Raw genomic sequence first — 17,524 nt, forward strand, 5'->3', positions numbered from 1 at the left:
TATAGTCGACAGAAATAAAAGGTAAAAAATACATTTGTTAATATTATACAGTATATCGTGGATAATTTTACAAATTCCTTTTTTAAAAGCTTCAATTTTAAATTATTTAAATTTGGAAAATGGTTTGTAATTGTATTATAAAGTCTTGGGCCTACTAGCACCATGTTTAAGAGCTACACTTGTATGACATTTAGGCTCAATTAATGGGAAAGTAGACTTTTGTCTTCGAGTACGATATTCATGTCGATTAGATTTATGTTTTATTTGATTTCTGTAGTAGTAAGTTAGTAAACTATATTTATAAATTTCTTCAATAGGCAATACATTAAAATCTGTATAAATTAAATTTGCTGGGTAATCCATATTTTTGGTCGTATTTTTGATAAATCTATCTCATCAGATTGTAACGTTCTACCTTAATAGAAGGTGATATTCTTCCTAATCTGAATTAAAATTCTAATTGAATCATGTAACTCTCTAATCGTACCTGTAACTCTTTCTAATCGCATCATGAGATGATTCATAATCAGACATATCATGAGATACTTCCTGATCAGTTCTAAGACTCATTCTAATCGCATCATGATATTCTTCCTAATAAATCATGAGACTGTTTCTAATCACATCATGAGATTTTCCTAATCAGATCTAAGACTTTCTAACCGAATCATGAGAGTATTTCTAATCAGACTTAAGAATCTAAGCGAATCATGAGATCCTTTCTAATCAGAAATGTCTTTTTAACTGCACCACTAGATTCTTCCTAATCAGATCTAACTATCTTTCTAACCGCTTTATTATATTCTTCCTGATCAGGCCTAAAACTTTTTATAAATCTCATCATAAGATTGTTCCTAATCAGACCTATCACTCTTTCTAACCTCCTCATGAGATTCTTCCTAATCAGACCTAAGATTCTAATCGGATTAAGAAATTCATCTTATTCGGACCTAAGACCCTATCAAACCGCATCATAAGATTATTTAGAAAATGAAACCTACGACTCTTTCCAATAGAACAGTGAAGCGGAACAAAGACTTTCTAATACAACCATATGATCCTTCCTAATCGGAACATAGGCTACTTTATAATATAAAAATACACGAAATTCTTTTGTAATCCGAAATTAACTCTTCCTAATCGACCCTGAGCATTTTCCTAATCGAAATACAAGATTCCTTCTAATCTGATCTTAAGGCTTAAGAATCTCTCTAATCTGACCATATGATACTTTCTAATAGGATCATGAAATTATTTCTAATCGACTATGAGATTGTTTCTAATGAGAAATGAGATTATTCTTCTAATATTAATATATAAGTAAAGGTTCTGTCAATAGCATATCTACTTTATATGTGGACGAACGTTTTCGCTTGAAACTGGTCGTTGTCTTGCATCTGACTTGAAATCAACTATCGATACACTGTTGGCTCGTAAGTAGACCTAAAACATAAACTTTATGTTACAGGAGAATGGAGAAAGTTACACAACGCAGAACTGCATGCATTTTATTCTTTACCTGATATAATTAGGAACATTAAATACAGACGTTTGAGATGGGCAGGGCATGTAGCGCGTATGGGCGAATCCAGGAATGCATATAGAGTGCTAGTTGGGAGGCTGGAGGGAAAAAGACCTTTGGGGAGGCCGAGACGTAGATGGGAAGATAATATTAACATAGATTTGAGGGAGGTGGGATATGATGATATAGACTGGATTAATTTTGCACAGGATAGGGACCGGTTGCGGGCTTATGTGAGGGCGGCAATGAATCTGCGCGTTCCTTAAAAGCCATTTGTATGTATGTATATAAATGTTATGTTTTATATGTTTTATTTAACAACGCTCGCAACTGCTGAGGTTATATCAGCGTCGCCGGATGTGCCGGAATTTTGTCCCGCAGGAGTTCTTTTACATGCCAGTAAATCTACTGACCCTGTCGCATTTAAGCACTCTTAAATGCCATCGACCTGGCCCGGGATCGAACCCGCAACCTTGAGCATAGAAGGCCAGCGCTATATCGACTCGCAAACCAGGTCGACTGTGTGTGTATGTATGTATGTATGTATGTATGTATGTATGTATGTATGTATGTATGTATGTATGTATGTATGTATGTATGTATGTATGTATCCAATGCTTACCCACTTCACTTTACGTGATTCGGGTTTCGCATATTGCGGAAATATTATTATTATTATTATTATTATTATTATTATTATTATTATTATTATTATTATTATTATTATTATTATTAGAAAATATTTGGGGCTAAGAGGGATTAAGTTACAGGAGAATGAAGAAAGTTTACACAACACAGAACTGCACGCATTGTATTCTTCACCTGACATAATTAGGAACATTAAATCCAGATGTTTGAGATGGGCACGTATGGGCATGTAGCACGTATGGGCGAATCCAGAAATGCATATAGGACGCTAGTTGGGAGGCCGGAGGGAAACACCTTTGAGGAGGCCGAGACGTAGATGGGAGGATAATATTAAAATGCATTTGAGGGATGTGGGATATGATGATAGAGACTGGATTAATCTTGCACAGGATAGGGACCAATGGCGGGCTTATATGAGGGCGGCAATGAACCTCCGGGTTCCTTAAAAGCCATTTGTAAGTATGTATGTATATATGTATGTATGTATGTATGTATGTATGTATGTATGTATGTATGTATGTATGTATGTATGTACGTACGTACGTATATATGTAGTCCCGCGCCGTAGCGTCATGGTCTAAGGCATCCTGGCTAGGACTCGGGTTACGGAATGCGCGCTGGTTCGAGTCCTCATGGGGGAAGAAATTTTCTCATTAAATTTCGGCCAGTGTATGGGACCGGTGCCCACCCAGCATCGTGATGCACTTGGGGAGCTACGATAGGTAGCGAAATCCGGTTGCGAATATCAGCTATAACGGCTGGGGGGATCATCGTGCTAACCACACGATACCCCCATTCTGGTTGGATGATCGTCCACCTCTGCTTCGGCATGTGGGCATGAGGGCAGCAGCCGGCTGGTCGGTCTGGGCCTTTCACGGGCTGTAGCGCCACGGATTATTTACGTATGTATGTAGTGTATGTATGTACTTTATGTATATACGTACGTATGTAAATATGTATGTATGTATCCAATGTCTACCCATTTCACTTTACGTGAATCGGGTTGCGCATATTGCGGAATTATTGTTATTAGTGTTATTGTTATTATGATTATTATTGTTATTATTATCATTATTATTATTAAGCAACCGTGAAACGCGTCTTCGTCTACCAATAATACCATTTGCTGGGTTACCAGCATAGGAAGTCGGCACTAGAGCCGTTCGATTAATGATGCGTTCCTTTTTCGTTAACTACGAAATTTCTTTAAGTGCTGAAATTTAAACATAGACCTACGGTACTTCTAAATGTGATATTTTGAATTTTATTAGTATTGACCACTGAACTGAAATGAAATATAAGGTCATTTTCAATTTTAATTTAAAGCTGTATTTCATAGCAGTACTGTCTGTTCATTATCAAATAGTAACTTTACTAATGGTATGAAATATGCCTTGTGGTCTAAGTAATTAGGTGTGGGATAATGAGGATGATTATCAATATGAAAATTGGAGCTGAAGCAACATTTGCACAACACTCCTCTTAGTGCATCCCACGGTAATAATTATACGCGATTTCGTGGCGCCTGGTTGCATGTGATTTCGATTGCAAACCAGACGGATCCACTTCTACATCGGTCTTCTGTTTCCTGCGGCATTATTCATTATCACCGTATCATCCATCATTGTGCCATATTCTTGGAACGAATACTGCGGGGCGGGAGGCAAGGCTCAAACCCCCGCCCTCCTTTTCATCCACGTACTCCCTCTTCTCCGGTTTAGCAGATAGTGTGAGGGGAGCGCATCCGGGGAGGGATTTCAAAGCGCACCTACCCTCTGCGAAGGTAGCATCTCTTGCCTCTCACATTGTTTTCTGACATAAATGTGTTTAAAATTACACGTCGTCAAGTTGTAGTCGTCATTATAATTATACTTGTCATCACTAGGGACCGGATTTTTATTTAATATCAAGGTGTGAAATATGTACATATTTATGTAAGAAAAATAAGCTAAATATCTACCAAAATATGTAAAATCATGAAAATAGTTAATATTAATATCTGGCAGGTATAGGATAGAAAAAAAAAAAGACTTTCCAGCTGTGATTTCATAGAGCACCCGACTTTTTTACCGCACACTTGACTATTTTTCCATATGTAGTGAAAGCTTCGTCCATCGCAATCCATAATTTTATTTTTGTCGTTAGGGTTGAAGATACAGGGGCCATTTTAGTTAAAAGCGTAGATAAACTCACTTGCACTTTATACTGTAAGTACTAGAACTAGAGAACTGAGTGAAATGAATGACACAACAGTACTGGAAGCACTGTTTCGCTTTACTGGATTAGGAGAAAATAAGAGGAGATATGGGACACATGCATTTTAGCTGCTCTCTGTAAGAAACAAAGTACTTACTGAAACCTCAAACTATAGGCATTTACAAACTTTTGTTTGAAAAGTGTCATTCCAGTCACATTCAGAAGGGTAGGATTATTCCAGCCGAGAACCTTACTTTCCAATTGCTCGGAAAATCCCAATTCCGTATAGGTGTACTAAATCTAAAGTAAAGAGATCAAGCAATAATCTGAAAAGCTATTTATTTTATTCTTTCAACATCTTTCCAGTTTGTTCCTTCACTCCAGCTTCTTTTCAAAAGTCGGCTACTTAATTGCGGTTCATGTCAGAGTTGCACGGGTTTACCCTGGAAGGATTAGGAAGAGGATGGGTAAGGTTGCAAATTGCATGGAAACGGCAAAACAATTATAGTTCGAGACAAATCATGTCGTCCTCGTTCCACTCCACCGCATGAAAGCAACGCACTTTCTGAGTGATTTTTACACTACAAGGTAGTTGTATGAGAAAGGTTGCCTTTTGTTCACACATATTTACAGTGGGTGGTATGCGATGAGTGCCTCTATTACTTTCTGGAACTAAGGACGTTATGTTTCGTCCCGAAATATATCCTTTCTTGGGTAGGTAAAAAAGGCTTTTTAAATCTGTGTATTTCACATTGTAAACTTCCCCAGCAGAAGTTTTTTCCCCCCTTTTAGAGAAGTAAAAATGAATAAAACCTCTAAATATATAGAGTTATGTAATAAAAAGCCATATTATGTAATGTGGGGGTAAATACGTAAAAATATGTAGTATAAAATTTTAATATATTAATGGTAATTACAAGATTAGCAAATATTTATTACTTATGTACGGTTAGGCTGAATGGAATATAATATGTAATTACATAAAAAAATCCGGTCCTTCGTCATCACGCAAACGGTGTAATATTATCACTATCGTCCTCCGTCATTTTTATTGTCTTTGAACTCGTCACAATCATCGTCGTCATGTTGTCATCCTCATCACTATGATTCTCGTCTCCACGTAGTAGACCTCATTTTTGTTATCCAAATCATCGTTCTTATCATGAACATAATTTATTGTCGTACTCTTCATTCTGATTTTGACGTACAGCAGCGTTCTTCCCCAAGAGTGGATGAGGTGGTATGTACGGAGTTGCAGTTCTCCCAAAAAGTTAAAAATTTGAAACGCTTACTGTAAGGAAACTACAGGGACATCATTTTATTTTTACTAACATTTCAAATATTAACCTGGCTATACCTATGGATTAACGGTTGAGAATCGGAAACACCGTTTGCTACCCCCTTCCACGACTGGAGTTCGATGATACTGGCGTAAAATACAAACAGATCACTTTACTAGGTACAGTAGGGAAGAAAAGTAGTTAATCTATTACGTGAACTAGGAAATATCGCAATATTGAGTTTGATAATTTTCATTAGGTTTTTGTTTAATCAAAATACAGTACTGTATTAACGATAAGTGTTTTTACTCACGATCTGAGCTATCCATTCGAACATATTCATTATGTAGTGTATATTATATTGTCTATTTGAGAATAAGGTGCTTAGGAAAATATTTGGGGCTAAGAGGGATGAAGTTGCAGGAGAATGGAGAAAGTTAAACAACGCAGATCTGCACGCATTGTATTCTTTACCTGACATAATTAGGAACATTAAATTCAGACGTTTGAGATGGGCAGGGCATGTAGCATGTATGAGTGAATCCAGAAATGCATATAGAGGGGTAGTTGGGAGGCCGGAGGGAAAAAATACCTTTTGGGAGGCCGAGACGTAGATGGGAGGATAATATTAAAATAGATTTGAGGTATGTGGGATATGATGGTAGAGACTGGATTAATCTTGCTCAGGATAGGGATCAATGGCGAGCTTATGTGAGGGCGGCAATTAACCTCCGGGTTCCTTAAAAGGCAGTAAGTAAGTAAGTAAGTAAGTAAGTAAGTAAGTAAGTATGTACTCTTTCTTAGTTTTGCTTTTTATTTTGCTACAAATATTATGTGATTTCTACCTTCTACTATTAGCATCAAGTTCTTTAGAAAATTATGTGCTATATCCTGCAAGTTTAAAGCCATTTTCTGGCCCTATTATTTTATTTTCCCGTATTTTTTTTTTCCTTTTGATGTATATGTGTGCGTCTGAGAGGCGGAAGAAAATCTTTCTGCGCTAAAGCCACGAGTTGATCCATTGAACGCAGCCTCTGCGGCTGAACTTTTAGTCTCGAAAATGTCACAAATATATGACTCAGGCACTTGCCTAATATTCGACAGATTTTACGAATAGAAGTCCAAAGGTGGACTGACATTATTTAACTTATTCTATAGATTTAGTTCTGTAATAATGCTTTGCTCTTACAGGTTACTTTTATTGCATAAGTACTATTATTTTATTAGCAATTGTTGTACCATACATTTGAAACACTTCGCTTAATGTGTAGGATCTATGTACTCTCTACAGTAGACATACCACATGTTTGCTGAAATCTGCTCTCTGGTTAGAAATTTGCTTTGTACTTGCTGCTAGATAACTCTGCAGTCTTAATTAACAATTGTGTTCTGATTTGCTTCGTATGCGAATTTCTACTAATCACCATATACAATTACCTCATTGATTATGTCGGTAATTGTATATTATCGCACAAAGCTAGAATGGATCAGGAAACTGAAATTTTAAAATCGTATCTACAACCAGAGTCAATTATCTATGCTCTTCTGATACTGGAATGCACATTATCGATGCAGTCAGAAAATGTCCAAATCAGCGAAATAAACATAGAGACCAAAAACAAGGGTCCACTGAAGAATGGAGACTGTTAAACGATTTCGAATTGCTCATAGTCTTTGTGCACTAGTAAATATTTCTCGTGAACATCCCGATTGTCAGGAGGGAAGAAATTCTCAATCATAATCTGTGCTGTTTCTTATGCGGATTTTTAGTGGTAGGTACCATTTTGGGCTTGGACAGTATTTAAAATCCTACTGAAATTTTCTGACTTTCTGCACATTCTATATATAGCAGCAGGGGTTGCGTGATGTTGCAGAGAACAGAAGGATTTCCATGTGTTGAGCTTTGCTTCATATGTGGTCTTTTTATACTCTGATTTCACGCTATTGTATTTATTTAAATGTTGCTGTCGTAGAATGGAGCACTTGTTGCGCGCGTACATTCTGTGGCTTACTAAGGTTCGTTTCCTGAGTATTGTTAATTGGTCATTTCATCAGAGTAATTTTTGTTGATTTGGGAGATAATTTAAGAAGATGTGATTCACAAATTTTAGTTATGTGGTCAGTCATAGAATAGATTATTTCACTAATGTCGTCATAAGTATGACAGACTCTGACGTCTTCTATTATTTTTAAATTCAATTCAGTTTATTAAGCCATTAAACATACAGTGATAGGCTTCGTCACAATACAGAAGGGAGGAAAAAAACATACATTTGAAAATACACATATAATTGAAAACAGTAAAGTTTAATTAGAATGAAAACAAAACATTTTGAAACTCTAAAATTAATGAAAACACTTTACTCTTAATGTAATATTTGTAACTAAATGTAAATAACTTTATTTATTAAAAAACAATTTCGTATGAATTTATGTTAAGAAACTCATCTACAGAGTAGAAAGGATTAAGTGAAAGTCAATTATAAAACCTAGCTTTGAAACTATTGGTTGGTAACATAATATTGACTGGGAAGCTTATTATATAATTTCATCCCCATGACAGAAAAATTTGTACAAGTGTTATGTAATCTACAAAATGGAATATTAATTTGTTCACTATTTCTAATTTCATGATCATGTGTATTGGCTATTAATGAGTAATTGTCTATATTTTGTCGAGTGTAAAGGACTAGGTCGTATATATATATATATATATATATATATATATATATATATATATGACAGTTGATATCTGTGATTGTTTGAAGAGAGGTCGACAATGTTCAACGTAGTTTAATTGACATAGAATTCTAATGGATTTCTTTTGCAAAATCAAGACACTCTCAGTTTTGCTACCATTTCCCCAGAAAATTAAGGCATAACTAACTATAGACTGAAAGAGCGAAAAGTAGGCACATCTTAAGTAATTTTGAGAAAAGCAAGTCACTAATTTCTTTAATAAATATGTAACTCTTGATAATTTTGTTTATATATATTCAATATGTTTTCACATGTCAAACTGGAGTCTATAAAAAGTCCTAGAAATTTGGTATAGTTTTGTATGTTGTCCTTTTTTATTACATGATTTAGGCTAAAAGTTATGTTGATAGTCTTTTCTTGATTAAGCAAAAAAGCATTAGATTCACACCATAAAGCCACCTGTGATAGAATATCATTGGTTAGAGCATGTAATTCATTCAGAGTAGAGCTATAACATAAGAATGTAGTGTCATCAGTATACATAATTGTTATATAGGCCTATTTAATGAATTTAGGAAGGTCATTTATTGCTACTAGGAATAGCAGTGGACCAATTGTTGAGTCTTGTGGAACACCATAATGTATACTGGAGAGACTTGACCAATTTTCACCTATTGAAACTAATTGCCTTCTGCCATGAAGATAGTATCTAAAAATATTTAGTGTATTCCCTCGAATACCATAAAATTCTAATTAGAAATAGTGAACAAATTAATATTCCATACTGTAGATTACATAAAACTATAGCTTTGCTGCTATATCAAAATGAGACCATTTAACATACTGTTTTCATTATTATTATTATTATTATTATTATTATTATTATTATTATTATTATTATTATTATTACTTTCGGTTCATAAAACATTATGATACGTAAAGCTATATGCTATTGACTTTGCAGCGTTGGAACAATCATATTTATTTTGATGCTAACTCTTTCACTTAGGCTAGACACTTCAAGAATTATGATATACCATGGGTTAAGTCCCTGACATTTAATTAAAAGTGTTTCAGTAGTCGTTTCAAAGGATTTTGAAACAAAATACAAAAATTTAACGGTATTTTCCTGTGAAGTTGAAAAGAGCAATTACTTTATTCGATATAGCTTATAAAAATGAACGATTAAAAATCATTATCATACATAGAAGAATATTCAGTATGATCAATTTTGTATGGCTGATTTTAATCTGTTACAAGGACGCAAGTAAAGAGATAGGTTTGGAAGTAAATCCCGAAAAGACAAAGTATGTGATTATGTCTAGTGACCAGAACATACTACGAAATGAAAAAATAAATATTGGAAGTTTATCCTTTGAACAGGTAGAAAAATTAAAATATCTTGGGGCAACAGTAACAAATATAAATAACACTCGGGAGGAAATTAAACGCAGAATAAATACGGGAAATTCCTGTCATTATTATTCGTTTGAGAAGTTTTTTAATCTAATCTGCTTTCAAAAAACCTGAAAATTAGAATTTATAAAACAATTATATTACAGGTTTTTCTATATGGTTGTGAAATTTGGACTCTCACTTTGAGAGCGGAACAGATGTTAAGTGTGTTCGAGAATAAGGTGCTTAGGAAAATATTTGGAACTAAGAGGAATGATGAAGGATGAGCGGAACAGAGAAAAATTCTCTCCGGCACCTGGATTTGAACCCGGATTTTCAGCTCTACGTGCTGACGCTCTATCCACTAAGCAACACCGGATTCCCATCCCGATGTCGGATTGAATCCTCTCAGTTTAAGTTCCACCTCTTGGGTTCCGTCTAAACTGACAGGATTCAATCCGACACCGCGTGTGGCTTAGTGGATAGAGCGTCAGCACATAGAGCAGAAAACCCGGGTTCAAATCCTGGTGCCGGAGAGAATTTTTCTATGTTGCACTCATCCTTCATCATATGATGACGCAGAATTTCTGCACGGAAATATCATATGTACTTCGGTACATTATAATAATATAAGTAATAATATAAGAGGAATGGCGTTATAGGAGAATGGAGAAAGTTACACAACACAACGCAGAACTGTACCCATTGGTTTCTTCACCTAACATAATTGAAGGGCTCAGAGCCAAAGGCGACTAAACCACAATTACAAAATGAGTAAATAAGAGTTGATATTAATAGGATCCTGACAAAAAAGATTGGTTTCACAATTTATTTTAATTGGTCTACATTGAATAAATATAAAAATATATCATGAATCTATAACAACAATGTATAGTTTTGAAAAAAAGGCTTGATAATGAACAATACAAAGTTGTGGGTTGGTCGCCTTTGGCTCTGAGCCCTTCAATTAGGAACATTAAATCCAGACGTTTGAGATGGGCAGGGCATGTAGCACGTATGGATGAATTCAGAAATGCTTAAAGAATAATAGTTGGAAGACCTGAGGGAAAAGACCTTTGGAGAGGCCGAGACGTAGATGGGAGATAATATTAAGATAGATTTGAGGGAGGTGGGATATGATGCTAGGGACTGGATTAATCTTGCGCAAGATAGGAACATATGGCGGGCTTATGTGAGGGCGGCAATGAATCTCCGGGTTCTTTAGAGGCCCTAATATATAAGTATTTTCAGGTAGAAAGTACAAATATTAGGAGAGTTTTAATTATTGTAAAAACGTCTGAATAAAACTAGCCATCATTCAGCTCATTCATTGAGGAATGCGTAAAATCGTAGGCTATAGTTTCAGGTGAATGTTGGCCAGTTCTTCCTCAATACTATCCTGCTGTGGGTAAATTACTGCTTTTCATCTCTCCAAATTTAAAAATATTGAGTTCAACTTACCCATAATGTTCTGAATGTTACGAAAAAGTCATTTGTAGTACCTAATGAACAAAACCGTTAAAAAAAAATTAAGAATCTCGTTCCTCCGTTATAACATGTTATTGAACTCGACTTTCTGACTTTATTGCAAATTAAGCTTACTCTATTTCTTCTCCATGCGCCGAATCTGTAGATTATTCTTTTAAAAAATTGAAAAACTGGCTTCCTTCTCCTTCTTGTTAACTTTGACTATTTTTAACACTTCATTTTGTTTTATGAATTTTATACGTAATTATCTGAAACAATTTGTAAGTCGCTCATAAAAACCCTATCGGTACTCACCTCCATATCATAATAAGTTGTGTAGTATTTTTTTTTTACAGAAATAATCGATGTGAGAAAGTACAGTTTTATATTGATTAGGCATTTTTTTAATGTTCAATAGCATTTCCCTCTTTATTGATTTAAAATTACAAGTTTAATTCTTTGCAAATTATGTATTTGCGATTATTACGGAATAAATTAATACCAGTTGGTTTAATTCTTCTAAAAATATTTTCATTTTCTTAAAGTAGTAATTTTGGTTCATGTGTGGCTACCATGTTAGAATGTTTTTGTAGTTCTACGTCCAGGAAAATAAAAACAAGTGTGTGATATGTTATTAAATTCACATATTGGTGTCAAATTCTCTATCTATTGGAGGTTTAATGATAAGTGACAGAGAGGTAAGTGAATTGGTAAAGTAGTATTCTTCATAGATTTTAATGTGTTGAAATTTGGCCATTACATATTTACAATATATGTTAAGATAACGTAAATAACATCCAAATGAACGTGCTGAAAGATATAAATTATGCAAAGGAGTACTGGGTAAGTTTATCGAAAATAAATCATGACAATTTCTGTTCTGTACTATAGTTACATAACAAGCTGTTGCTTCTTGACTTTGTTTGCGAAATATTCTCAAATGCTAAAAACTAATTTTTAATTCAATAAATAGTATAACACGCAAATATTAACCACCATACTTTAATATTATTCATTCTCAAATCTTCATAATTTTATTGTTAAGTTCAATGCAGAATAAATTCTAAGAAAAAAAACTTAAAGATATGTTTAATTGGAGAGGTTAGTATTAAGAATTTTAATAGAAATAATGCCTGCTGTACATCATAATGTAACAAGAACCAAACATACGTAAACAATAAAACAGAATACTGTACCTAGAAATTATCAATATCTCAAATGCAAAATATATAACGAATTCTTTAGCAGATAGAATGGTAAAAAAATTGTTACCAATAAATAATACTGAGCTTCTTGCTACCTTCTTGTTATCCTGTAGAAAATACAATTCTGTGGTTCAATAAAATTTCTATCTCCAAATTTAAAATACGTTCAAATAAATAGCATACAGAATATTAAAAATGAAATCCTTTACAGTGTGTCTTTCTTTTCTGTGTTTCTGTTTATTTGCCTGTCCGTTTGTCCACCTCTGTGCACAGCCTCTTTATTTTAACGATTTCCATGTGAAAACAAAATAGAGGTTTGATCAAAATCGTTTCAACGGTTTTCTTAGTTTTTTATTGTCTTCCGGAATAATTATTGTATGTTGTACTGTTTTGGATGTATAATTAAAATTTGTGGTTTGTTACTGTATTTTTTAAATAATGTGACCATTATAACTAGGGACCGGATTTTTATATAATATCAAGGTGTGAAATATGTACATATTTATGTAAGAAAAATAAGGTGAATATGTACCAAAATGTGTAAAATCATGAAAATATTTAATATCAATATCTGGCAGGTATAAGATAGGTAAGACTCTCCAGTTGTGATTTCATAGAGCACTCGACTTTTTTACCGCACACTTGACACATTGCTATTTTTCCATCTGTAGTGAAAACTTCGTCCATCGCAATCTATGATTTTATTTTTGTCGCTAGGGTTGAAGATACAGGGGCCATTTTAGTTAGTTAAAAGCAGTAGATAAATTCACTTGCACTTTATACTGTAAGTACTAAAACTAGAGATCTGAGTGAAATAAATGATACAACAGAACTGCAAGCACTGTTTCGCTTTACTGGATTAGGAGAAAATAAGAGGAGATATGGGACACATACATTTTAGCTGCTCCCTGTAAGAAACAAAGTACTGTACCTACTAAAAACTCAAACTATAGGCATTTACAAACTGTTGTTTGAAAAGTGACATTCCTGTCTCATTCAGAAGGGTAGGATTATTCCAGTCGAGAATCATACTTTCTAATTGCTCAGAAAATCCCATTTCCGTATAGGCCTACTAAATTTAAAGTAAAGAGGTCAAGCAATAACCTGAAAAGCTATTTATTTTAATCTTTCAACATCTTTCCAGATTGTTCCTTTACTCCAGCTTCTTTTCAAAAGTCGGCTATTTTATTACTGCTCATGTCAGACTTGGCACATGTTTTCCCTAAAAAGATAAGGAAAAGAGTGGGTAAGGTTGCAAATTTCATAGCAACGGCTTGTTAAGACGTATGCAGAACAATTATAATTCGAGACAAATCATGTCGTCCTCGTCCCACTCCACCGCATGTTGGCAACACACTTTCTGAGTGATTTTTACAATACAAGGTAGTTATATGAGAAAGGTTGCCTTTTATTCACTCATATTTACAGTGGGTGGTATGGGGTGTGTGCCTCTATTACTTCCTGGAACTAAGGACGTTATGTTTCGTCCCGAAATATATCCTTTCTTGGGTAGGTAAAAAAGGTTTTTAAATCTGTGTATTTCAAATTGTAAACTTCCCCAGCAGACGTTTTTTTCCCCCCTTTTAGAGGAGTAAAAATGAATAAAACCCCTAAATATGTAGATTTATGTAATACCAAACCATAATACGTAATGTGGGGTATGTAAAAATATGTAGTATCAAATTTTAATATATTAATGGTAATTACAACATTTGCAAAGATTTGTTATTTATATACGGTTAGGTTGAAAGGAATATAATATGTAATTACATAAAAATCCGATCCCTAATTATAACCTACAGTCTTTCATAATTTGAATCTCATAATCTTATCTAGTTTTTATGAAAAATGAAAATAATTTAAAAGTAAACTATTATTATTATTATTATTATTATTATTATTATTATTATTATTATTATTATTATTATTATTATTATCCTACTTCTAGGCTTTGTATCTGTTAATAGAGCTAAAATTTTCTGTGACGTCTTTTGAAATCAATATTAGTGGTGCAATTTTTTGAATAGTTATTAAGATGAAACAATTGTTTCATCTTAATCCTTCTATAATACTTGGAAATCATCAGTGAAGTGGAGCAGCCCCACTTTTTAATAATAATGGTGTCGAGCCTCGGCGTAAAAGCTGATGCAACTCCAGGTCGCCTAAACCAAGTTAGATGTACCACAAGGTACACCTCCAGTATTAATACCATTTATAGTATGTATTGAAACAATCAGAAACATAATTCGAATTTTTTACTTCCTAATTTACTCAATTCTAACTTTAACAATCATTGCAATTGTTAAATCACATCAAATTTCATTTATTAACCAAACATTTTTAACAAATTTTATTATTTCGTTTATAGTGGTTATGTCACTAATAACATTGTATTATTATTTTTTCACAATTCGTTTAGTTAATCCCAACTGAACTTCTCAGTTGTTCGAAGTTTCTTTGTACGTACGGTATTTGAAATACAACTAGAAGTTCTGTTTACAGCTTTGGTATTAGTTTCTAGGATCTTTCAGTTATCCATTGATGTCCTTGGGTTATGTGGAGTGGACTCAATAAGATGGACGTTCGAGTGTTTCGGCCTCAGTCTGTGTGTTGTTGTTTCTCTCCACCCACAGCGCTGATGGCAACTTCGAGGTTACCCTGGCAACCAAGGCAACTATCTACCACCAGGGACTGGTGGAATGGAAACCGCCAGCCATATACAAGTCATCTTGTGAGATAGACGTAGAATATTTTCCCTTTGACGAGCAAACCTGCGTTTTGAAATTCGGTAGTTGGACCTATGACGGCTTCAAGGTAAGGGGGCTACGCGGTGTGACGTCATCTCTGTCTATTTGCTCCATCTTAGTTTTCTTTTCTTGTTTCACGTTCGCCTTTTGAAGAGTTCGGTTTACGGAATTACCAAGTCGTTGGCTGTGAATTTTATAAAATTCCTTCACGTTTAACATGGAACAACAGTTTCATGGATAATTATAAAATAATTATCTATAGCCTTGATATTTCAAAGTTCCATCACTTTTTACAGTTGGAAACAATCATTTTGATCAATAAAGAAATATGTTGTACAGTTTCATGACGGTGATTGGGTTGTATTATATATATTTTTTAATGTTTGGAATTAAAAGAAGCACTTTACTCATCTTTCAATTGTTTCCTTGCTGAGTCATTTCAAAATTTTCCATTTCACTTCATAATTGAACATCTAGAAGATACACCAAAACAAAAGTTTTTCTACGTACACCCTTCTATTTTCCATCGTTTCTTTTGTTCTCCATCATCATCTACTTATTATAGCGCAACGAGAAAATTTCCTGTCTTTCAAGTTATAACATAATATGCTTCATTGTTTGCCCATAGCAGAGCTTTTGTTTATTACCAGCTATTTGAACCGAAATATTAACAAATAAAATGAGTAAGAAAGCTTCAATTTCAAGCTCATGCTTACAATTGAGCATGTTTGATAAAGTTGTTAATAATATAATAACAATGCACAATAAAGTTTAGTTTTGAACTCTGGCAGATCGTTTGAAACGTGCAATAAATCAAGTAAGTGTGGGAAAGATTTCTTCGAAATTCTTGCGCTTCTCCAATGCTCATTTATCAAATTTTACCCAGTTATCAGCTAATAGACTCTGAGTAGTCTTTATTTATTGAAAAGTAAAATGAAATAGGATTAAAATTGTCATTATTGACTACTAGGAGATGTTTCACCAATACTATAATTATATTAATTTATGCTCGACCATGCCGAACTGTAGTAATTATACACCTGGTAGCAGCCCTATAATGGACCTCATTAAAGTACACCTATTCATTAAAGTTCAGGTGTTCCACCAATCAGAAAATACCATTCTAGCAATATGAAAACGCAAGTATCGATTATTCTCGGATATGCAATCGAAAGACAACTAGCGAAACGTCACGGAGGCTGGAAATCCAATACTGTCGCAGAAGCTTATGTTCTGTTACTATAATAATTAGCGTTAATTGTAAATAATATTCAAATAAATTCAATTTGTTATCTCGTTTTTCAGTGTCCAAATCAATTTCAAGGTGATATCAAGATTAATGTTTATTTTACTCTCTAGATTATATCAAGGTCAGTGACATTTGTTTCTCGGAAAAAATCAATACTTTCGTGTCTGCGCACATCTCACAATTTACGAGATATTGCACAAGATCAGTTCCGCTCCGCAGTCAGATAAGAATAACATGAATACTTATGAATAATTTCAAGTTAGAAATATGGTCGAGCATAAAAATTCGTATGAAACTTGCTTATAATTGTAATTAAGACGCTCGTATGAAAATTATGAAACTCGCTTGCGCTCGTTTCATAAACATACTCGCGTCTTAATTACTACCATTATAGGCTCGTTGCATAATGTACTATTTTAGCTTACTGTATCACTTATCTTGTTCCATTCGAATTGTCTTGTCTTAAACAATGGACTTAAGCTATGTCAATCACACATATGGAATCATGTCTTCCAGTTAGACGTCCATGATACTGATGATAGTGACGCTGATGGTACAAGAATTATACCGTAATTCAAATTATTTGCAGGGGAATACCAGTTCTCTTTATAACTGTATGAATTGAATCTTATCACTGGACACTGAACAGTTGCAAAACGACTTGGTTATTTCGTTTCACCTAACTTTTCTTCAACTAAACTAATATTGTGTTTGCTTTTTCCCCTTAACCCGCACTTTTTCCACCAGGCGCCAGCACTTCGTACATCTCCGGCATTCTTCGGTCCCTCCTCGTGTTAGACGAATGATGCTGATGTGATGGTGGCTGATGGTATTATTGCTTACAGCGCCGACGGCAGCTACGAAGTGACGATAAAAACGAAGGCTACCGTGTACTACACAGGCCTCGTGGTGTGGCAACCGCCGGCCGTGTATAAATCCTCGTGCGCAATAGATGTCGAATTTTTCCCATACGACGTACAGACGTGCGTTTTGAAGTTAGGAAGTTGGACCTATGACGGGTTTAAGGTGACGATCAAAAAATTTTCTGAATGGCAAGAAAAGATTCCAACAAATTACAAAGAAAAGCATCCTCCCCACCACATTCGCCTGTTTGT

The 17,524-nt window shown here is 34.3% G+C and overlaps 1 protein-coding gene across 2 annotated transcripts in view; it reads left to right on the forward strand.

Annotated features, from left to right (window-relative positions):
- Nucleotides 1–17,524, forward strand: part of nAChRalpha4 (nicotinic acetylcholine receptor alpha4) — a 647,992-nt gene that overhangs the window by 459,118 nt on the left and 171,350 nt on the right. The window contains exon 3 of one of the 2 annotated variants that reach the window (XM_069812978.1): nucleotides 15,047–15,227. In XM_069812978.1, the coding sequence (XP_069669079.1) occupies nucleotides 15,047–15,227 (181 nt within the window). Of the gene's footprint in view, nucleotides 1–15,046; nucleotides 15,228–17,254; nucleotides 17,436–17,524 lie in introns of both variants that reach the window. The other variant, XM_069812979.1, reaches the window with a different exon arrangement.

Source organism: Periplaneta americana, chromosome 16 (assembly GCF_040183065.1).
Source record: "Periplaneta americana isolate PAMFEO1 chromosome 16, P.americana_PAMFEO1_priV1, whole genome shotgun sequence".
Lineage (NCBI taxonomy): Eukaryota > Metazoa > Arthropoda > Insecta > Blattodea > Blattidae > Periplaneta > Periplaneta americana.